Source organism: Oryzias melastigma, linkage group LG14 (assembly GCF_002922805.2).
Source record: "Oryzias melastigma strain HK-1 linkage group LG14, ASM292280v2, whole genome shotgun sequence".
Classification (NCBI taxonomy): Eukaryota; Metazoa; Chordata; class Actinopteri; order Beloniformes; family Adrianichthyidae; genus Oryzias; species Oryzias melastigma.
In genome coordinates this window covers 14,440,017-14,463,800 of record NC_050525.1, presented here as the reverse complement: position 1 = coordinate 14,463,800, position 23,784 = coordinate 14,440,017, and the positions used below count along the sequence as shown (strand labels likewise).

General features: G+C 37.7%; 1 protein-coding gene across 2 annotated transcripts in view; it reads left to right on the top strand.

Moving 5' to 3' along the window:
• Window positions 1-2,685: 2,685 nt before the first annotated feature.
• Window positions 2,686-23,784, top strand: part of ppp3ca (protein phosphatase 3, catalytic subunit, alpha isozyme) — a 30,996-nt gene continuing 9,897 nt past the window's right edge. The window contains exons 1-8 of one of the 2 annotated variants that reach the window (XM_024265255.2): window positions 2,686-3,146; window positions 7,767-7,967; window positions 12,308-12,432; window positions 12,532-12,643; window positions 13,121-13,266; window positions 13,356-13,495; window positions 21,823-21,900; window positions 23,376-23,470. In XM_024265255.2, coding sequence (XP_024121023.1) covers window positions 3,092-3,146; window positions 7,767-7,967; window positions 12,308-12,432; window positions 12,532-12,643; window positions 13,121-13,266; window positions 13,356-13,495; window positions 21,823-21,900; window positions 23,376-23,470 — 952 coding nt within the window. In that variant the 5' untranslated portion in view covers window positions 2,686-3,091. The remainder of the gene's footprint in view (window positions 3,147-7,766; window positions 7,968-12,307; window positions 12,433-12,531; window positions 12,644-13,120; window positions 13,267-13,355; window positions 13,496-21,822; window positions 21,901-23,375; window positions 23,471-23,784) is intronic. The other variant, XM_024265247.2, reaches the window with a different exon arrangement.

Below are 23,784 nucleotides of genomic sequence, written 5' to 3'. Positions count from 1 at the left end.
AAGCAAAACAATCTAAAATCAAGCTGGGAATGAAACAAACACACAAAAGCCTGAAGCTCCTTCACTGCAGCTGCATGACTAACACGTACCTGCAGGTCGTCCGGATAGAGGAAGCCGCTGAGAAATCATCCAAAGCCTCCTTCACCTAATTGGTCCATCTGTTTGTAATTGGTTCAAAACTCTTCTAAACACAGAAATATAATGTTTGTTCAGTTTTATTAAATACATTTTACTAATAAACTACTAAGGAATCTATTCCATATATATTTTGCCTAATTTCAATATTTTTTTGCAAACTTACGATTGTTTTATTTGTTTCTTGAAGACTTTTTTTGCAGATATGTCACAGTTCTTCACTGTCTCCTCCTCCAATGTTTGTTCTGTAAAATGTTTTGGGTAGTGTTCATGAATTTGTCAGGAACAAGTTATATGGAATCCAAAAGTGCACACTGCTCAAAACTAAAAAAAAAAGAGAACTAAATCAAAAATTATATAACAGCTGCACAGGGAAAAGGCTGATTCTTCGTGAGTATGCAGTAATTGCTCCTCAGTCCACCAGGGGGCGTGAGAAACACTGTTACCAGGTCACCAGTTAAGAAGGAGTTCTATGAAAACTGATGTCTGTGGGTCACTCACTTCTTGTTGATCCAAGAATTGGCACAGCTGGGAAATCCAACTAATCTTGAACTTTGCTAAAAAAATAGTTTGCAAAGCATTGTTCCACTTAAAATAACTGTCCTGCTCACTGACTGTACATGAGAACTGAACCAAGTGAGTGTGAAAACTATAACACTGTATAATAGCAATATTTCTAAATAGATGTCTATGAAATGTTAACTTGTTGGGAGCATTGTGGGTACTTCCTTTTTAGAACACAAGGGGGGCGGGGTCACTTAGTCCATTTATTATATACAGTTATATATAGTCATATACTTTATTTTCTCAACCATAGATATGGAACTTTTTGTGGTGAAAACCAGACAATATTGTGTGTTGAAAAAATGTTTATTAAATTACCAAAAAAAATTTTTTTTATCTAAAGCAACGTTCACATGAGAAACAGTTGCTTAATGTTCTGATCATTAAATCAAATGTATTTTACCATTTTATTAATGTGGAAGGTGTATTCAAATTTAAATAAAGTTTTTTTCTAAGTCCTAGTTTTTATAAAAAATAATGAAATGTTGTCTCTGGTACTGTCTTGGTATATATTGGCGTACATATTGTGACACGTGTATCATGATACATATCGTATCGCCCGACTCTTGCCAATACACACCTCTACTGAAATACTTTCTTGATAAGGTTATTTTTCATGAAATATTCCCTTAAACAGCTGTGTTAAGATTGAGTTTTTGTGGTGCGCTCAGTGGCGGACTTAACAGTTTGGGGGCCCAGGGCGAAGAATAAAATGGGGCCCTCTGTAGTGGTTCTATGAATCATTTCTAAAATCCTTACCAAGTATCTATAATATTCTTTCATTTGTCCGGTTCTACTAAAAAGGGCAAAAGATATATCATACTTGAATGATGGAACATAATAATACCATATGGAGCGACATCAACAAATAAAAATAATAATAATTGTCTCAAAATAAAAAAAATTCTGACCCCCTCCTCTTTTTCTGTCTTTACCCTTTTTTTGAGTTCCTGCACTTTCGGAAGCGTAGCAACATATTTTTTCCTTTCTTTTTTTGCTTTTCCTTTTTTTTTTTACAGTTGATTGATTACTTTTTTCTTTTTTAACTCTTGGAAGAGTCTAGCTATCTTGTAGCTAGTGGAATATTCCATTGCTGCAGATTTAACAGGGAGGAAGAAACACCATCACATGAGTGCAGGGGGCGGAGCTAGATCATTTTTATGGGAGTGTGTACATATTTTTAACAGTTTTTCGCCAGTTTTGTTTATATTTCACAAAATTATTTTTTTTCAATGCTTAACCTCTATATTAAGTTCGGATCAAAACTGACCCATTTTCAGAGTGAAAATGGGTCAATTTTGACCCGATCTCAAAATGGTTAAATAAGCTTGTTTTTTCTTAATCTGCATCTTCTTCATCTTTGTTTTTCTTAGCAGTTGGTTAGTTTTTGTTCAGTTTTGATATGAGGGTTAGATTGGGAGAGCTGGGTGGATGGAGGGAGGAATACGGTGGGGGGGATGCTAATTTTGTGTGATTATCCAGTGTTTTGAAACTATTTTTATTTTTTATGAGTATTTTATTTGCTGTGAAGCACTTTGTGCTTCAACCAGAATGAAAATCTCTATGCAAATTAATAAAGAGACTAATATTGACTAAAATTGGGGGTAAGTGATAGTTCCGCTCTGCAAGATCGGTCTAATGCTATTTCATTGATTTGTTCCCCTTTTATGATAGAGTAAAATAATGAAAATTATTTTGGAAATATTTAAAATTTTCAGCTTGGGGCCCCAGAAGTGTTGGGTGCCCCAGGCAGTCGCCCCTTCACTAATGGTAAGTCCGCCCCTGCGCACTACAAGCTTTTTATTTCAAATATTTAATATTTTTCCCATAAATTCAAATGTTTAATTTCATTACAAAGCTAAATTATCCGTTAAGATCAAGTTTTAAGAAATAATAAAACATGCATCTTTTTAATAATTAATGATGCAGGGGGAAAAAAATCACGCTTCAATGTTTTATCTGGCGTAACCAAATTTCCAGAATACCAAAAAAATGGCGCATCGTGCGTGGGGGCAACCCCAAGCAAGCCTCCATCTGATGGCAGCATTAGGCAGTCCCGTGAAACATTTGCGTGGGAGTTCCCTCCACCGCCATGTCGGGATAGTGCACATCTCTCTCTCCGTCTGCGCGCATCCTCCCCCATACTAACAGCTTAGCGCAGCAGAAGCAGCTCGTTCTGCCTCCAGCATCCGTCCATCCATCCGTCCATCCACCCATCCATCCATCCGTGCCTGGGGAGCAGCAGTCCAGCCCGGCGCAGCACCGACGCACGGAGGGGGCGCCTCCACTGAGTGATGCCACTGCTTCAGTCGCCTTTCGACAAGAAAGAGTAGATCCTGCAGGCAGGGGGGAGAAGACCACACGTTTCAGCCTCGAAAAACGGCCACTGCTCATGAAGATGTCTAACGCTGACATCGTCTTAAACCCCACCGATCGGGTGGTCAAATGTAAGTTCTATTTTTATTGTAATTTTTTGGCTACGGCTCTATTACATAACAATCGTTCGCTTCTGCAGACATTGCCTCCACATTTTTTTCCTGTAAATCGTGCAGTGATGCTGCAGATGCAGTTATCAAGTTGGTGCTGATGATAGTGAGCAGTCGGAGCTTTGATGTTGATAAACAATTTTCTGAGCGCGCGGCCCGATGGCGAGGGGGTGAAAAAGCCCAGATGACTCCCCATCTCCTGCATTTATGGCGATTTTTTATTTTTTATTTTTTTTACTGCGTTGATCTGAACGTTACCTCGGCTGCAAACGTGATGGTAAAAAAGCAGGAAGAGCTTTGCAGATGGAGCAGTGATGCAGCAGGATTTCTTTGAGGGGGATGAGGGGGGGTAAGGAATTGGCATGAATGGGGTTATATTTCACTATGAGCGACTCAGGATTTAATCTGATCAGAAAGGGGGGGCTACCAAGAATTGATCAGCGAAAGATGATGAAGTGCTCTCAGCTGCCATAACTCACTTGAGCCCGGCTCCGTTTTTTGGATCAGCGCTGTGCCTGAGCAGATCTACAGTCAGTGAATCATCATAATGGCCGAGCAGCTCAGTCAGCATTAACAACTTTGTCTTTTAGGCACCTCCAGTTGCAGAAACGTGGACTAATCTGCAGCCGAGATGCACTTGTGTGACTATGACTGCAGGCACAGCTGATGCAGTCATGTAGAAACAGAACCTCCCTTTCAGTTGCGTGTTTTTCAGGCCCAGAAACAGAACTTCTGCAGAATCAGAACTTCAGTGATCTTACCAGAGCAGTGAACACACATCTACAGTAATTTTAAGCAAAGTTACAGTGAGATGGAGAAAACTTGCTCCACAATGATGCGTTAGAAAGACAACAATTTGTTGTTGTTGAGATACAGGCTAATGCTTCAAAAATCACATTTTGGGTGTTTTTAGCATGTTCTTGTGGCATTTTCTCATGATGGAGGAGAAAATGAAGCTTACATTTGCATTCATGGGGATTTATTTATTCAGATTGTTATAAATCAGGAGCAGACAAAAAAACGCAGTTGGAAAAATCTTGTAGCTGTGACGTATAGGGGATACAATTAGCAACCCACTTGCAAAAATCACAAAAATTGAGCACAAATGTCCATGTCGGTCTTCGTTTTCCTCGTCTGAGCTGACATCTGGCTAAACAGCTCCAATATTGTTCGCTAAATTTGTTGTACAGTTAAAGTTACGTGGGAGTTGTAAGCTAGCAGGACATCATGTAAACAGATGGATGAGGGGAAATGGAGGCAGGCTAACACTGACCCAACAGAGGCAAATTTCTGATAAACTATAGCCGCTCTGCAGAAACTATGTCCCAGAAAACGACACAGATTTTGTGATTTTGGCTAAAAACTGCATAATTATAAATTAAAAACCACTTAGAAGGATTTTAATTAAGACAGATCAAAAGTTGATTGGAGTAGGACTTCAATTATTGCAGGCAAAAATACTATATGATGTAAAAAGGAGCAAATGTTGCTGCAATTTTTAATTTTCATCATGAAGATCTTCAGTAATCCTAGGAAAATTGTGTTTTTGACATGTTTTTGTAGCGTTTTTTTATGACGGAGATTTAAGATTAAAGCTACATTTCTGAGTGTTTATTTATACAAATCATGTTGGATCAGATAAAAGATCAATCCGAATTCTTCCCTTCTTCCTACCCCTACTTTAACCCCTTCTAACGAAGAGTTATGGAAAAATTGTATCTTCAAATTCAGGCGTCACTGTCGCTCGCTGATGTCACCAATAGTCGCCGGCTCGCTGGCATTAGCGTGGAGCTTCCAGCGTTCAAATATACATAACAACAGTGGTTTTATAACTTTAAACTTGTTAAATAGTCATTACTTACATTTAAATGACAAGGCTTATTTCCAAAAGGGCAAACTCCATGTTAAGATGTGACTCAGTATTTTTTTGTATCATGATTCTGAAACTTCACCATCCTATAAAAGTGTTTTATTTTTGTTGCTGATCTGGCTTTTTCCTGAGAAACTTCATTTGATAAACTATAATATGGACACCATGATCAGCAACCAAAAAAAATTAAAATTTCTACAAATCTATATTTGTATTGTTTGCCGAATGCTCTTCCTTATGCTAATGTGCTTCATTATTGCTTGACAGGCGCGCAGATATTCCTTTTGTCGCTTTCATCTTCTTTTCTATTCTTGTTCCCTACTTTGAAAAGCTAAGACTCTTTGACAACCCCCAGAGGGCTTAAATGTGAAAAATAGTCTTAAGAAAGTGAATCATGCAGCCATCAGGTGATCAAAGGGAGCTATCATGACAGTGGCAATCTTGATGCAGAGACTGACGTTTCCTGCAGTTAGCGTGTGCAGCACATGTAACAACACTGACACCGCCAGCGAATCTGGGCTATTTTTATTCTTGTGTACAGCGTTTAAGCCTAAGCCAAAGCAGATTCCTTTGTTTTTTTTTTCTTTTTAGAAGTTTGAGTATGACAGAACTATTGATTATCTAGTGGTCTGTGCGGTTTGTTTTCTGCAGCACTGTGAGCATTTACATGAAAGCTAAATTCTAGCTACTGTTAGCAGTTCAGGCTTCATTTTCCTCAATTCTATCATTTTTTTACGACTGCTCAGACACCTGAAAAATGATAATTTTCTTATTAAAAATGTCTTCAAAATCCTTTACAGATTTCCTCAGGTGGCTCTTTCTCCACATTGTCAGCTTATTTCAACCCCTCCGTGTGAACGTCAATGTGTTTGACATTTAAGGAACACGAGGCTGAACTTCGCGAGTGGGATTTCAGCATTTTCTGGGTCAACTGTATGATCGTCTCCAACACACTGCTGCATTTATAAGAACCTCTGATGCAAATAGCAGTTTTCCGTGGCACTGCTGGCTGTACTCCAACAGTCAGATGCTGCTGCTGTTGCCCGGCAACCCTACAGTATTTCATAGTTCAGCTGAGTGCCGAGCAGATGTCAGCGTTTCATCTCTGCGCCACACATGTTTATCAGTGTGCTGTACTTGTGCACTGTATCTGTGTCAACATTTGTGTTTCTGGGAAAGAGCGGTGAAGAATTTGGAATTTTTAACTTTTTTTTCCAACAAAATTAGAATAAAAATCACTAAAATGTACAGCTTAATTATTTATTGTGTTTTAATACCTGCATGGAACTATTTGACTGCATTCTAAGACGTTTGTACAGATACTTCCGCAGCATTTCTGTGTTGGCATCAATGTCCAGCTGGTAAACAGGCTTTACAGCCTTTCTGCTACCGAGGGCGTTGCTAATTTTTCCTCGGTGAGAGTTATCACTGTCCAGTGGCATGTCGAATATTTACTACATTTTTACTGCAGTCTGCTGGTTGTCGTGTTAGCTTAAACGCTATATTGTCATAAACCGAAATGAGAGTAAAAACCAGAAAAATAAAAGATTAGGGCTTTTAGAGCTATTCTAGGGTTATTGAAATTATACAATACTTTTATCAGTATATGATTTGTAATTTATCCTCTCAGTATCTGTAGCTTCTTGAATCTCATGAATCTTGTAGAAGAGTAAAAGACCCGATGACAATAAGTAACATGTTTTTGTGGCATTTTACTAAAGATGGAGGACATATCTAAATAAAATTAAGTTTAAATGTGCATTTCTATGTATTTTTTATTCAAATTGTCGTGGATCAGCAGAAGTTAAAAAAAAGGTTGTTGGAAGAAACTTTTGGTGTGACGTAGAACCTACTCCAGCTGGTCACAAGGTCTCTGCTCTGCTCCATTCCGATGCATCCGCTTGTAAATTGTTTTCTTCTTTCAAGCTAGCGTCTGGCTCTTGTGAGATTTGGAGGAAAATACTGTCTGGGAGAGGCCTTTCTAAGTGAGCCATCTGAACCTCGCTGCTCCATTCACCTCCTCTCCATTTTAACTGTGCTGACTTTGTACTTGCTGGTTAAGTGTGAAAGTACACATCACTGTCGCAGATACACACTACATACTGAGAAAATGTTGGTCTCATTAGCTTTACCTTGCTGGGAATCCTGATTCCAGGAGCAATTATTTCCAAATCTCTTGAGAATATCTTCCAGAAGTGTGGAGCATCGTGATCCTGACCTGCTACTTTCTGTGTCTTTGCTTCGTGGTGTTCAGCGGAGAGGTCTGCACGAACCTGGCCAACTTATCCTTCTTCCCGACTGTCAGCCTATGGTTACGTCGTATCTAGCCTTCGATGGACTTCATTTTCTTTCCAAGTGTGATGTTGACACTTTGCAGAGATTACTGGGTTAAACCTGATGATCCTGAGATTAGCTTCCCTTCATGAACCTGAAAAAACTGTTAGTCACTGCGCCGGCTTTAAAAACGTAGCCTTTGCTGCTGCCACTGAATAATAATCTGTGGCCCGATTTCACAGTTTCAATGAGTGCTGGGTTTATGCTGCTGCCTTTAGCATCATCCCTTATTCTGCATTCAAGAAAGAAATACAAACTCCACGTTTGTATTGAAATAAGAGTAAATGACAGCTTAGTTTATTGTCCCGAAACGTTTATGATGAAGATGAACTGCAATGACTCCACTGCTATTAAGAGCCTGTGTGTTGTGTCCTCAGCTGTCCCCTTCCCCTTGAGCCATCGCCTTACAATGAAGGAAGTGTTTGACTGCGAAGGGAAACCTCGTGTGGATCTTTTGAAGGCTCACCTGACCAAGGAAGGCCGCGTGGAGGAACCCGTGGCCCTCCGAATCATCAACGAGGGAGCAGCCATCCTACGCCAGGAAAAAACAATACTAGACATAGAAGCTCCAGTCACAGGTAACAGCCTCCTTAACAAGGTCTGACCTGCAATCTAGCTATTAAAATTAAAGTTTTTAAAATTAGAAATGGGAAAACCTGAATTTGGAAGGCTATGTTTTGTGTTCTTTTGATCTGAAATTAACATGCAAGATGAATGAAGAATAAATTAATTTATTAATAATGAAGAAAAAAATGTCTTACACAAAAGCTTTGGTCTTTATTTATATGTATCCATCCATATTTTTAAATAAAAAAACATTTAGAGTTTTCTTTTTTTTTATTATTTTGATTTTGATTTTGCTTGATCTAATTTCTGTTTATGAACTCCAGAAATAAAACTTTATTTAAACTCATCATTGTGATATAAACAATACTTATTTGAGTATCAGTTACCGTTTTTGCATAGTTTGCCCAGGGATGCAACTAATACTCAGGTGCAATTTACATGCGATATTTAAAAAAATAAATCGCCACAACCACTAGAGGGCACTGTAGGTGTGTGTATCAGTATTTGCTACTGACTGTAACGCAGAAAAAGAAGCGCTGCTCAGCCTTAGGCCGTCACTGGTCGAATCATTCCAAAGCGACACAAAGGATAAAAAATTCAACGGATTTAGTAATTTGAAGTGATATAAAGAGTCTAGTTGACTTGTTAGCATGTTCTTTACACTACTGTTAGCTGGATAATTGAACATATTTTGCTAGATTCTAGATTAGAATCTAGATACTAGAGATACTAGATTCTTCCTGTGAAGCTAAATGACATCAATGTGTTACGTCTTATAGCGTGCATAAATTCAGACTATTCCATTATTATAATTTGCCTTTCATGATAAAATGTCCGTTCTTGTTCATGTCTATATTTTTTGAATTTATTATGTATTTTTTTGCTTTTGCGACTTATAGTCTGAAAAATAAGTTAGTAATTCTCTGTACACATTGGATTTGATCTGTAGCTAAACTTAATTATTTTAACCCCTTTGTTTGTGTGTATAATTAAAGGAAAAAAGCAACAACATACAGCATTTCAAGAAAAGTTGGGTCAGCTTAGCTGGCATGACTGCAAATTTATATCATCGTTAACTAACTCTGTCCTCAGCTTCCCCTTAAATAAAAGCTTTAGGTGCTGAACATTAAATATGTATGATGAACAGACTATAGTGCATTTTTATATTTGTTTGTGCTTTTGTGAGCTTGGGTGGTGTTTGAAATTCAATGCAGTTTGCATGCATCGCATTCCATGGGTGTTTGTGTATCCATGTGCGCATGTGTACATTTGATTGCTTTAGTCACACAAGCAGTCTCCCACTCACATTGCTCTAAGCTTTGAGTGGGCGAAGGCCACTGTGGAGCTGATAGGGAGACGGAAAAGCGAGAAGAGATGGAGGATGAGAAGGAGAAAAGGAGACAGGGAGAGATGATGATGAAAAATTGAAGGCACCAAGGAAATGAGATGTAGGTTTGCACACTATGGCCATGGTGTTCACAATGAAAGAGTTATATGCCTCCCTAAGGGGTTCGAGATCCTTCTGCGTCTTTGAGGTGAAAGCTTCTCATTTCTTAGAAGCAGTGGCCTTAAATACATCTCATTACCAACACATCCAAATGCTCAGTTGGTTCCATTATTGCTAATGTTTACAGAGTTTCTCGGTTTCTTGAAGCATCTTTAGTATTTGCGGCAGAGTAAATCTATCAGAAAAACAATTTAAGACCACAGCTTTCAATTATCAAAAACCAGATGTTTTTTACAGGCTGTGAACATGTCAAAGGACTTTATTGGCCAAAGGAAAATCAAAAAAAAAAAAAAAAAAAATCTCACTCATAGTGAGCCTGATGGATTTAAGTGCTCGAATCATCCTAGAAGCTGTGAGGTCAGACCAGTGCTACTTGGTCCGCACCAGAGTCTGTTTCCTTGGATACTCCACTTTGTTTGACAGCTGTGAAGCTTGGTGTAGTTTAGCAACAGTGTCAATGCAGACAGACCATCCAGAAGGTAAAAAGGCTAAAGCAAACAAGGGAGACATAAGCATCGTGCATTTCAAGTTGAAATGGCAAAGGAACACAGTAAAAAATCATTTTTGTCGACCTGGCTCTAGAGCTATTTGATTGTAGGTCTTTGGATATGGGCTGATGACAGTTGGTTTTGCCAATATTAAAGGGCCTTATGGTGCTAGACTCTTCCAGCATTTGATAAAAAACATCTCTGGAGGGCTTGAGAGGGTTCTGAGTATTTCATCTCCATCATTATAAGAGGGGTCCTGCGGGCTTCATAGAGCTGTGACACTTAGGTTCTGAGCTTTGATTGGACAAGAAACAGCACCTCAGTCTAAAGCAGGGATACCCAAATCCAGTCCTCGAGGGCCGGTGTCCTGCATGTTTTCCAACCATCCTGCCATTGAAGCTCTTCATTGGCCAAACACGCCTGATCTAGGTAAAACCAGCAGGAAGCCGACCCTCAAGGCCTGAATTTGGGCAATCCTGGTCCTCCAGAGCCACAATCCTGCCTTTTTTCTAGTTCTTCTTGACCAGTTTGCTACTGATTAGCTGACTCAAGCGATTCCATCTCCTGATTGACTGAACACACTAGGTCGTCAGCATCAAGCAGTTCAGCTAAAGCTGGGAAACAAGCTGGGTTCTGGCTCTTGCAGACAAGGGTTGGCCAGCCATGGGGGGTCTCCAACCCTGTTCCTTGTACGCTACTGTCCTGCTTGACTTGCAGTTAACCCTACTTTAGTATTACTGATAACCTGGATCAGGTGTGTTCTGTCAATCTGAAACTGGGCTCACTCAATCCAGCTATCAGCAATTACTGAAGCAAGGTTAGCCGCAAAACAAACAGGGCAGTGTAGCTCAAGAGGAACTGAGACTCCTGAGGATTAAATACAATTCTTTCAGAGTTTTGTTAATGAGAGGGAGAAGGACACAACCCATGGTTGAAAGATACATCAAGACAACGTTATGCTGATTGATAATTTAGTTAAACTTCCATTAGTTTTCATGCACCTAGGTGTGTGAAATTTGTTCTCTTCATTTGAACCATCCGCTTGGGGTGCGGTGAGCTGCAGACACAGCTGAGCTGGGGTACCGCATTTGCTGGCTCAACCCCCCAATCCAACCCCTTGATACTGAGTGTCAAGCAGGGAGGCATTGGGTCCCATTTTTAGTCTTTGGTTTGACTCAGCCAGGATTTGAACTCTCAACCTTCTAGTCTCAGGGCAGACACTATACCACAATGCCACTGAGTTGGTTGTAGTAAAAAAATAACTAAAAGACAAAGGCTCTAAAGTCTACTGGGTAATTTTCTTCCTTTTCCCCAACTACTGTCATACTTAATTAACAAAAAGAGTTGGTTGGGTTAATTGGTCTGTGATGCCCTGTACAGAAAGACGCTGAGTCAGCTTTAACTCTTGCAGAAGCTGAGGACCTTTGGTGTACAGACGCTCCTTAGACTGTTTTATGGCAAATGTGTGGCCTATCAAGTGCACTGTTGTCTTCTGCTCAGGAAAATACTCAACGAACTTGCCAAGAGTCAGTTCTGTTCCATTTGAAAAGAAGAATGCTGGAGAGGTAGTTTTCTTGAAATATATTTATAAAAAATTATACATATTTATATTAAATTTATCTTCCTGATTTACCTTGCCTTATCTTGTCATAGCTAATGTTGAGATTGGACAGCCATAACCCTCCTTTCTTCTTTTTATTTATGAATTGATTAAGAGCAGGAGTAAGTCAAAGATATTCTAGCGGAGGTGTTTGATTCCAGGCCTTGAGGGCCGGAATCCTGCTGGTAATTCAGAAACCTGGCCCCACTCGGTGCTGGTTACCTCATTTAGTTGTGTTTTGCCAATGAGAAGGTAGGTTATTTAGAAAACCTATAGTACGCTGGGCCCATGAGACCTGGAGTTTGACACTTGCACTACAGAGATTGCATCTGGGGTCCTCTGAGACCATCTTCCTGGAAGAGATGCTGTGGGAGTTCTGGCTTTGTTTGCTTGAGATGCTTAGTATATTGTCCTCTGATCTAAGCAAGGATTACCAGATGATACTTCAAATATATTTTTTATGTTGTGTGTACTTGAAATGCTTCTTCTATTAAACAGTTTTTATTCATACTTACATTCGATAATCTGAATCAACAACTTTTGACAGAAAGATTCAAAGTGTCTGGTCAAAAGGCACAACATCTTCCATATGAACACAAACCTGCAGTCATGCAAGGTAGTGGATGTGTTATAATGTGGTCTTTTTTGTTACATCAAGTATTTTAGGTACAATTTCACTCTGTTTCTAGCAAGTTATGTCAAAGCATAGTGTGTTATGTAATATCAGTGACTTTTTGAACCTCTGGTTTTCTTCAGTGTGCGGGGACATCCACGGGCAGTTCTTTGATCTCATGAAGCTGTTTGAGGTTGGAGGATCACCAGCCACAACGCGGTACCTGTTCCTTGGAGACTACGTTGACCGTGGCTACTTCAGTATCGAGGTAAGAACAACATAAATCCTTTTTTAGAGGGAAACAAACTTAAAAAAAACAATTATAAGCTGCACTTTAAACAAATGAGATGTTTGTTTGTCGTTACAGTGTGTTTTATACCTTTGGTCACTGAAAATCCTCTATCCAAAGACACTATTTTTACTTCGTGGAAATCATGAATGTAGACATTTGACAGAATATTTCACCTTCAAACAAGAATGTGAGTATCTTCTGGTGTTGAGCAGGTTTAGTCTTTTTTGTGTTCTTTTCTATTAATATGATTTATTTTTTAGTTGTTGTGTGCTAACACAAAAAGATCAGAAGTTATTGGTGAAAAGTCAAAACTGAGCTGTTTATGGCAGTTTTTAGTTATTTAAATATTATCTGTTTTTTAATATTTATATAACAGAAAATGCATATTTAATTGTAAATGCATAGAAAATTTCATTTTTGTTGATTTTAGTCCTTGCATCTTTGATCACTTAGAATCCAAAAAAACATTTTTTTTTTTTAATTCACAGCATCATTTCATACTTTGCTTTGAGCAGGTCTGACATAAAACCATAGTAGAGATGTAATCTTAATGTTTTGGGCACTTCTGGGATTCTCAGTTTATATCCAACTTCTGGACATAGGTGTCAAAATTGCCAAATGCTAACAGTGTTCTCTCTTTTTAATATTTTTTCTTTTCTGTCAGGTAAAATCAAGTACTCAGAGCAGGTGTATGACTCGTGTATGGATGCATTTGACTGCCTTCCTCTGGCAGCTCTCATGAACCAACAGTTTCTCTGTGTACACGGTGGACTCTCACCTGAAATACAAACCTTAGATGACATTAAAAAGGTGGGAGGGAACAGCTTCTGTATCATAGAGTTACTTCATTGTTTAACTTCTGCGCCAAATACATGCTGTCTTATGCTTTATACTTGAAGTTGGATCGGTTCAAAGAGCCTCCAGCCTTTGGGCCCATGTGTGACCTGCTCTGGTCTGATCCTCTGGAAGACTTTGGCAATGAGAAAACTCAGGAGTACTTCAGCCACAACACAGTGCGAGGCTGCTCCTACTTTTACAGGTGAGCTTCTTGTTTTTTTTTGTCTGCTGCTTTTTGGTTCATTGTGAACAGTTTTGATCCTGCATGCTTGCTTTTGTATCAGCACAAATATTGTGGTCATAGTTGATACACACATTTCTGAGACACGTATCGCATTGAAATAGTCCAAACTTTTCTTATAACCCCTTACTTGATCCATGTTTTCTGCCCTGTAGTTCATCATCATTCCACTAGGGGCAGTAGAGGGGCTTTTCCTGCTCATTTCAAAATGGCTGCTTCCCATGAAATCTCAAAAAAACTTTTGGTTGGAAAGGTTTAGCTAATTTTCAAAACTTTATGGCGAGAATAACTTTTTTTCATATGATTAGTTGCTGTATTAAAATATTGTAAAAATGGTCAATAATTAATTATTTTAGGTACACCGTGTTAAAATGTGTGGATCAAATTTAAGACAGTAGGTAAATAAGATTCCTTGTTTCTCGACACTCAATAGTTTTGGATATTAAACTAACATTGTGAGAAAAAACTTCAGCTAATATTTTAGCAACATGCTAGCTGTTTTGGCTAATTTTGTATCCACTGAGGCTTTTAAAGCTAATTTAGCATTTAGCTAATATTTTAAAATGCTAGCTGTTTTGGCAAATTTAGCATCTGCTAAAGTTGATTACTGTTGTTTTAGCATAACAATAGCTCATTTGACTGTTATGGCATCTACTGAGATTTTGTTGGCTAATTTGGCATTTAGCTAATATTTTAACAATACAGTAGATTTTTTTGTCATTAATTCGGCATTTACCAGGGTTAAACTTTTAAGCTAATTTTGCATTTGTATGTTTTCGCATTATGATAGCTCTTTTGACTATTATGGCATCTACTGAGATTTTGTAGACTAATATGACATTTAGGTAATATTTTAGCAATATGCTAGATTTTTTTGGATAGACTGTTTTTTTCTGTCATTTTTTAAGATAAATTGGCATTTAGCTCAGTGTATCATAATCTATGTCATGTGTATCTCATATAAGAATATTACAAATCAATTTTTGGGGGATTTCATCAACGGATTAAGGAAATATATCTTAATTACCCCATTTTTTTTTTAACAATTCTTTGAAGTAGTGGGATTTACAGCATTAAAGAACATTGTTGTATATTCCTACTTAAATACTTTCCACTTTGCTTTCTGTGCTTTGCTGTTTGCCACTGTGTTCTTCTGGCCTGTACCTCAGAGCTTCGATTCAAACTGTGAATCTTCCAAAAGTAAACCGTGATTGATAGAAGTAGGCTAATATAAGGACACATTGAGCTGGATGGGTCATTATAAAGTGTTCTTGTCCTTTTCAAGGAATCGGTGGATTTAGGAGATAAAGGGGATGAGAAGAAAAGAATGGCATGTTCAGATATGAACACTGGAAGTTCTCCGTGCTGTAAAGAGTGACTTTAATCAGTTGTGAGGAGTTGACTTTTGGGAAGCTATGCAATGAGTCTTTGATATCAAAAATAGATGATACAATTCTAAATTATTTATAGATATAAAACATTTGTTGATGTTTGAGCAAAACTAATGTTCAAAAAGCAGCATACTTGAAAAGGACAGAGTGCAGGAATCAGTAAATATGCAGGAAGCTTCTAGATCTCATGGCTATGTTACAGTAGGATGGAGGATGGCTGAGGAAGAAGGTAGTGGCGAGGGGAAGAGATTGTTGTGAACTTTTTTCTTAATGAAAAACAGCACGGGTCTCTTTAGGAGGGCTTCTACTTAAATCAGAAGCAGTGAGGTTGAGCATTTCTCTGCAGACGAGGAAATAGTATTCCGACCAAGGTGTGAACAGTAATTAAAACTCAATCATTTTAGGACTAGGGGTAATTCTCATCTGGGTGTATTTGCAAACCCACACAGAAGTCTCAAAGCTGTCGTTTGTCTGAACTTGAAAGATAAGGTAAAGTAATTGTTGCAAGCAGCTGATGCCAACCATCTTACAATCATGCATATTTTAGCCTGTTTTGTTTTTCTGGATCCCGTTGTTGGTAGATCAGAGCTTTTGTTTTCCATGTACAGCATGTCTCAGAGTGATTTGGGTATTTTTGTGAATCCGGTTTGCTGAAGTCACCTTACAACCTGCAAAAACTGAATCTTAAGAAAGTAAGATTTTAAAATGTTCTGTCTTGCATTAAAAAAATCATTTTATCAAAAAGTTTTTCAAGAGCAAAATCATCTTGTGTTGAGAAAACATGTCTTTGTGACTAGAATTCTTTTCTTTATGCTACAAATACAACTGCCATCACACAAGGGGAAGACATTGACAGAATCTTCATTAGTGCAGCCACAAACGACTATTTTAATACTCGACTAATTATTGTTTATTTTTTCTGATTAGTCAACTAATCAGATCATTCGCAAACTGGATTAAAACACACATCTTAGCCAACATTAGCTTTAAACCAACTAAAAACAAGATATATAGCATTACCTGTGATAATGCTAGTTTGAATGCTGTAAGCTGAATTTGGCCGCTGAAGATGCTAGTGCTGATAGCTGAAGATGTTGAAATTGATAGCCTAAATTGCTGAAAATGATAGCTGAAAACGCTGAAACTGATAGTCAGCTTAAATATTAGCTAAATGCCAAAATAGCCTAAAAAACAGAAAAAATTGTAAGTTGGCCAAAACAGCTAGTATGTAGCTGAAATATTAGCTAAACTCCAAAAAAGCCTAAAAAACGAAAAAAGCCTAAATTAGCCAAAATAGCTAGCATGTAGCTAAAATATTTGCTTAACTACATAATAGCCTAAAAAGCCTTATTAAATGCCAAAATAGTCCAAAAGCTGGCAGAAGGCCATTATAACTTTCAATTTTACTACACTCTGATTCCATGTAATATAAAGTAACGGCTAATCCACAATTAAATTGGTCGTCTACTATTTTAATAGTCGGTGACTTTAATTAGTCGTCGATATGTCGACTAATCCTGGCAGCCCTAATCTTCAAGATTTCATGCCGCCCGATTTATTTTGGGAAAACCATTGGTGTGGCAGTCAGACGTGCATTATGTCTCACTTTTAATATACCCATCCTAACAGGCAGCTGGCGTCCAATCACACTTGATATGGACAGCCACCGTCCAGAGACATTGACACATTATCATCCAGTCAGAGCTGCTGCTGGCTGATGATTCCGGCTGCCACCGCCCTGTAACCACCCATCCCCGCATGTCTCTGGACTTCTACCACGTGACCTCGAAATAAGCCCGGGCGACCATTGACAGATGTCAACTTTTAGAGAAAAATCGTTCAGTTACTGTAAAATTGTTACTTCTTGTCAAAACCTTTGTGGACACCGCGCAGGGTGTAAAAATGTGATTCTCCATTCCAAATGCCACCTGCCAAATTAGCATAAAAACTTGTATTTAGGTTGCCGGACAATAGCATTTTAGGAAATGTGACCATATCCTAAAATAAGAATTCTTGGTGAGATGATTTTTTTTACTCCAATTTCACATTTTTTTTGCTTATTTGAGGAAAATCTGCTAATGGAGTTACAATTTTTGACTTATTTCTATGAGGTCTGTTTCATTTGCTCAGGAACCATCATTTCCTCGTCAAGATTATCTTAAAATGACATTGTTTGTGTGCAAATATTTCTAGTGTGATGATTGATCTCGAAGATCCAACACACTCTTTCAGAAAAAGAAACCATTAGGTGATTTGGAACGACCTCTGCCATTAAACTGAGATGATTCATGGCCAATTAATAAACCGCCGGTGCATTGTTGCAAAATGTTCGTCAAAACATCAAAGCAAAGACTTAATATCAATGGAGACAAGAGAGGATGAAGACAAACAGCTTCCTCATTCGCTGCTGTGAAACGATCAGGTAGTGCTCGCTGTTGGGTGAGGTAGGAGCTCAGCGAAGGATTATTCAGTAGATGTGTGGAGGATGCAGCTATTATAGTCATCTATCTCCCTGTGGCTTTGTTCTGCCTTCACTCTCAAACTTACCTCTCCATCATTATGTCTTTTGCCAACCATGCTGCATGTATGCAGCAGAGGTATCGCGCCCTCCTGGGGATTTTTCAGGAAAGCAAGAAAATCTCTATGAAATCAAATTTGATAAAGCAGGTGATGCAGAGAGATTGCACAGGAACAGTTCAATGAAACGTAATGCAGTTATTTCCCTTAAAGCTAACAACAAAGAGCCATACTTGCACTGGGAGGTAGCGGGCAGTGTTATTTCTCTTCCTCACGCTGTGTTTCAATAAATCACTTGAGAGCATTTTTCATAAGGAGCCATGAAATTGCTTTTTCCCCAGAGTTATAAATGACTAAACCAGATCTAACGGGGGAAACACAGAACTGTATGGTAACGTCAGGTACACCTGCTGCTTTTTGTCCTTAAAGACCCACTCCGATCATCTTTTCATCTAGTTTTCCCAGTGGTCTCTTAATTATGATTGTGTTGTTTTAGCCAACATTTTAAAACAAAAAAAATATTTTAGGATTTAAATTCAGCAGGAATTAAGCAGAAATTTGCCTCCAAGTTGTGGGCGGTACTATTGGAGTGGAGTAAGCCCGCCCCTTTTTCCCATCATCCATCTGTTTGTACTCCCTCCCACTAGCTAACCTCCAATCTAACACTACAGCTGCAACAACAAGGGTGAGGAATTTTGGAGCTACCCAGTCGTACAGTTTTGAGCCAGCTTGGATGAGGGACACAAAGACGTACACGGATCTATTTGTCTGCAAGTTGATGCCTCAGAATGAAGCAGAATGAAACAAATACACTATTTTTCAAACTGCATTTTTTTCATCTCCTCCTGATTCACAATGATTTGAATAAAGAAATAAAATTTTAAGCATAATTTTCTAAATATTTGCTCTCCATAATGAGAAAAATGCCTCAAGAATGTGGCAATTTTCTCCAGTGGGTCTTTAAAATTAAAGGAAAACAATGAAACAATTATAAAATTGAAAATGTATACTCCCAGGATTGTTTCCCCTTATTTATTAGTCTTTTACACAGTTTTCAGAAGGGGTGGGGATTATTTTTTCAATAAGTCATAGTATACATTAGGGCTGCCAGGATTAGTCGACTAATCGACGACTAAATTAAAATAGTAGACGACTAATTTAATTGTCGATTAGCCGTTACTTTATATTACGTGGACTCAGAGTGTAGTAAAGTTGAAAGTTATAATGGCCTTCTGACAGCTTTTGGACTATTTTGGCATTTATTAAGGCTTTTTAGGCTGTTATGGAGTTAAGCTAATAGCTTAGCTACACGCTAGCTGTTTTGGCTAATTGAGGACTTTTTAGTTTTTTAGGCTAATTTGGAGTTTAGCTAATATTTTAGCTACATGCTAGCTATTTTGGCCAACTTACCCTTTTTCAGTATTTTATTCTATTTTGGCATTTAGCTAATATTTTAGCTACATGCTAGCTATTTTGGCTAATTTAGTATTTTTTAATTTTTTTATTCTATTTTGGAGTTTAGCTAATATTTCATCTACATGCTAGCTGTTTTGGCCAACTTACCCTTTTTTCAGTATTTTAGGCTATTTTGGCATTTAGCTAATATTTTAGCTGGCTATCAATTTCAGCATCTTCAGCTATCAGCACTAGAATCTTCAGTGGCCAAATTCAGCTTACAGCATTCAAACTAGCATTATCGCAAGTAATGCTATCCAGCTAATTTTTTAGTTAGTTTAAAGCTAATGATTGTTAAGATGTGTGTTTTAATCCGATGGGTCGACCAATTGGAAAAAAATAATCGGTGATTAGTCGAGTATTAAAATAGTCGTTTGTGGCAGCCCTAATGTACATGTACTTTAAGGCATGTGCATTTCTTTGCATTAATATTACTTTCCTCCCTTAAGTTTTAATTAATTCATGTTTATTTAGAACATCTAAAATACAAACATCTGCAGACATTTATTTTAAAATCTCTAAACTAGCAGTAAATATTTGCAAACGATCAATATCTGTGATGCTGTTAGAAATGATTCGATGACCACTGGCATCCCAGATGGATGATCTTTGGCAAAAAAAAGAGATCTCAGTTTCACACTCACGATGCAGCACTTCCACTCTGCAGCGCCTTCTTCACTCCTTCTCATTGGTCCAGTTCCTCGCCCGTTCTCACTCCATCGTGTGCTCTCACACAGGGGAGAAAGGACTGATCCCGAGCCCCGTCTGCAGGCTCGGCTCCCTCGCAGCAGTTAGCTGATATATTCAAATGGACAGGAAATACATGAGTACATTAGTGGATGAAGGGATGTTCATTTTACTTTTGTTTCACCCTCCAAAGCACGCAAACACTGTCTTAATAAGTAAGTGAAAAAATGGGAATGTCTTTCCTTTTTTTCTAAAGAAGCAGTTACATAACATGTTTTGAGAGCAGCACTTCTCTGTGCTGTGAGGTGCAAATGTTACACAATGAAGAAACGGAAAAACATGCTCCAAACCCGTTATTCCTCTCCTCTTCAGCATATATTTACTATCAAAGGAGTGTCAGGTAGGTGACCTAGTTACATGGGAGCGTGGCACAGTTTGGCCAGGTGCTGAGGGCACGGCTGTTTTTCTTCTGGCACAAACCTTGGAGCATGTAAATATTTCACGCACCTTTGAAAGTTTGATGGCTACATGGATGGCGGGTCTGCTGGGATGTTCAGGAGGAAAGCATTGTTACTGTGGATGTTTTTTTCTTTTTTATACTGCATTGGTTTATTCACAAATTTTAGGAAGTTTTTTTTTCTTTACTTTTGTAAAGAAATATTTATATTTTCTACCATTGTTTGACCAACATTAGAGTACTATGAGCTAAACATAACACAAGAATAACTAGTAAATACTAGCCTCCGTTCAATATTTGACATTTTAATTTGACTGAATCAAAGGCTGAAAATGATGGGGATGCAGTAATTGTTGGTAATCTCACTGTCAAACACAGTAACACTCTACTGACTGTATTTCTGTTACTCACTCTGTCATCATTGGAAATCTGTTTAAATTAGATCTATAAATGTACAAAAAAACACTGTTGCTGCAAGAATGGAAAAAATTGAATCAAATAGTAGGGGTGATAGTGAATCTTGGAGCCGGGCACATTGCTCTACACAGAAAAATATACTTTTTTAGTTCTTCGTAATGAATTGATACAGAAGTGCCCGCATAAACTGTTCTCTGACAGTCTAATTTCCTATTTTTTTTTAACTGAACCACACAATGGCCAATCAAGGAGCGCACAAGGGGACTGAAATAATACAAAAAGTTGCCTGTAACACCTGCGTCTCACCTACTTCACCCTCATGTGTTTTATAAGTGTTTGATGCCACCTGCATGCCCTGCTTTCTTATCTGAGTGTGCATGTGTGTAGTATAATTTAATTCAAATTTTTGTATTTTTACATACTGTTATATGTATTTATTTTATCCCTAAAACAATTTATTTACTCATATTTCTGACAATCTAAATCCTTGAATCCTTAAAAAGTAATGTGCATGAACGTTTCTACTCTATGGACTCACCAGGTTGTCTATAATCTTCAAATTTCATGCATGTTTGCCCAGTTTTCACCTGCAGACTGTGTATATCCACCAGTAAGAAATAACAAAACCAATAATTATGCTCAACTTTGATCTATAAAACATATATTCTTTTCAATCATTTAACAGTTTTTAACTTACAAAAATACTATAGACTAATGCAAATTAAATAAAGCAGCAACTTTTTCAAAAAGTATCAAAGATCTGAAAGCTGCTGCTTAAAGAAGTTTTGTTTAACATTAATAGAAAAAATGAGTTTACTGAGTGAGTTCTTATGTAAAATACTGTTTTACCTTTGAGAGTTACAGTAGATTTTGGTGAAAATTTCTGAAAGGTGCCTTAAACAAACAGCCAGCCTGAAGGCCTCAACCGGTGCCAATGTGACTCCAGTCTGATGACCTGCGTTCCCACATCCAAAACCTTCTGTTCCTCTGAAGAGAAACAATGTGGTTCTCATCAGACTCTTTTTTTAAAGATTTTTTAAAGAGCAGAAAGTGGGAAATCACGTGCTTTTCATCATGATTGCTCATGGAATAGTTTAATATCTGTCTGGGTTACAACTGGAGGAGAAGGAGAGTAAATAAATAAAAGTGCACCTTTGAGACTCACCTTTTCATTGATTATCACATCAGATGTGTTAATAGCTTAAATGTGATCACCTTACTTAAAAAAATAGTTCAAGATTTCTCTACTATTATACATAAATGTCATGCGTGTCTTTGTTGTTGCAGTTTTCTTGCTTTACTTTTCAAAGTTGCACTGTTGCAAAAGTTGTTACAAAACCCGATTTTTTCCTTTCATATTTCAGTTATCCAGCTGTATGCGAGTTCCTGCAGAGCAATAACCTTTTATCCATTATCCGAGCGCACGAAGCACAAGATGCTGGGTATGTTGTCGCCTCAAAACACATTTATTATTTTTTTAACCTTTTACACTATTTTAGACTTTTGAGATTAAGTTGTTATCTCAATTAGTGATGACTAAAGATTTTGGTTTAATTTATGTATAATTTACACTGCCTGTAAAAAAAAATCATTAAATTTGACTGAACCACTTTTAGATTTTGGATTAGATTCTGCAATCACACAACATTTAACCCTTTCACGCCCAACTTTATCTCCAATTATATGAAAAACATATTTTTAAGGTTTTTTTTGTTTTCAAGGTGGTGCTTAAGTACGTGGAGTTGTGGATTAAAATGCAAAAAAGTGACATATTTTGTGAAGTGGTTAACCATGATTTTTTTTTTTTTTATCGGCCAAATTCAAAACTTGTGATGGGAATCCTATTTCCGTTTTTTAATAATCTGGGATATAATAATCAGCGGTTGGGAACCTGAGGTTTCTGAGCCACATGTGGCTCTTATTTCCCTTCATTCCGGCTCTCTGTTTTAAAAAAGAGTTTTTCATTTTAGAAAGTAACTGTAAAGTAAAAAGCAAGTAAGTAGTAAAGTAACTCACACTTTATTCAACTAGTTCACAAACAGTTGAAGGAAAATACATATCACAACGTGAGGCTCCTGACTACAGTACCCATAATGCTCCGCCAATCCATCAAGCAGATGTCATAATTTACTGAAGTCAAACTGAAATTTTGACAGATCAAATCTGTCAAAATGTTTTAATTTTGTTTTGATAAACGCCCTTTACCACAGAAAAGAGCCTACGATCATGGCTCAGTAAACTCAAGAATTCACACTTAAAGCTTACTGGGTTGTAAGGCATTTTAGTTATTTATTTTTTTTAACAAATTAAAGGATTTTAAGTGCACCTCGTGGTTCAAAAATACAGTAAAGGTCACTAAATTAGCTCTAATTTAATTTCTATTAGTTACATTTTAACATTTCTGGCAGAGGTGCACCACAAACGGTAAAATACACTATATATATATATATATTTTAATCAATGCTGACATTAAACCACCAACTACTATATTTGCTGCAATGAGATGATCCTATGTGACACAGAGTGTCTTATTTTGAAAGGAATTCATGTGAACTTCTGTCAAAAATCGAAGACTATTTCATATATAAAAAAAATGTTTTCTCTTAAAGTTTATGTTTTATTTATGCCAAAAATCGATAATGCATTAATATTCATTATAATATTATCAATAACAAAGATACAAATGAATGTCTTAATTGTCTAAGGGGTGAAGGAAGACTTTGAGTCTTCTAATGAGTTTTGGTCAGTGAGAAATCGACCTGAACGGCTCTTTAAGTGTTGAAGGTTGCAGAACCCTGGGGTGACTTTTTTTGACCAGCAGTGTATAAGAATATAAATTGAAATAAGTGATGTAAGTGTTTTTATTTCTGTTGATTAAAAATGGCTTCTGTCTGAGCTGATGTGTTTTGCCTTGAAGCTACCGGATGTATCGCAAGAGTCAGACCACCGGGTTCCCATCCCTCATCACAATCTTCTCCGCACCAAACTACCTGGATGTTTACAACAACAAAGGTCAGAGGATTGTTCAGTTGTATCCCCTTGCTTTGAATCCGTTTGAATTTCAATTTGCCATGCTGCTGCTGCTTTTTTCCTTTTTTTTAATGTATGTGTCCTATTTTTGCATAGAAAGGCAGAGCTGTTTTGTTCCTCTTTCATAATTTATGTATTTGGGGGGGCAGAAGGGGCTCCCATCTCTGCTGTCTCTGTAACAACTGTACCCCTGGCCTTTTTAATGCGACTGATTTTGATTTTATGAAAGCCAGCTCCACATGCAGCTGCTTGATCAGCAAAGACCGAGGAGCAGCGCATCTCAAAGGGGGGATGAG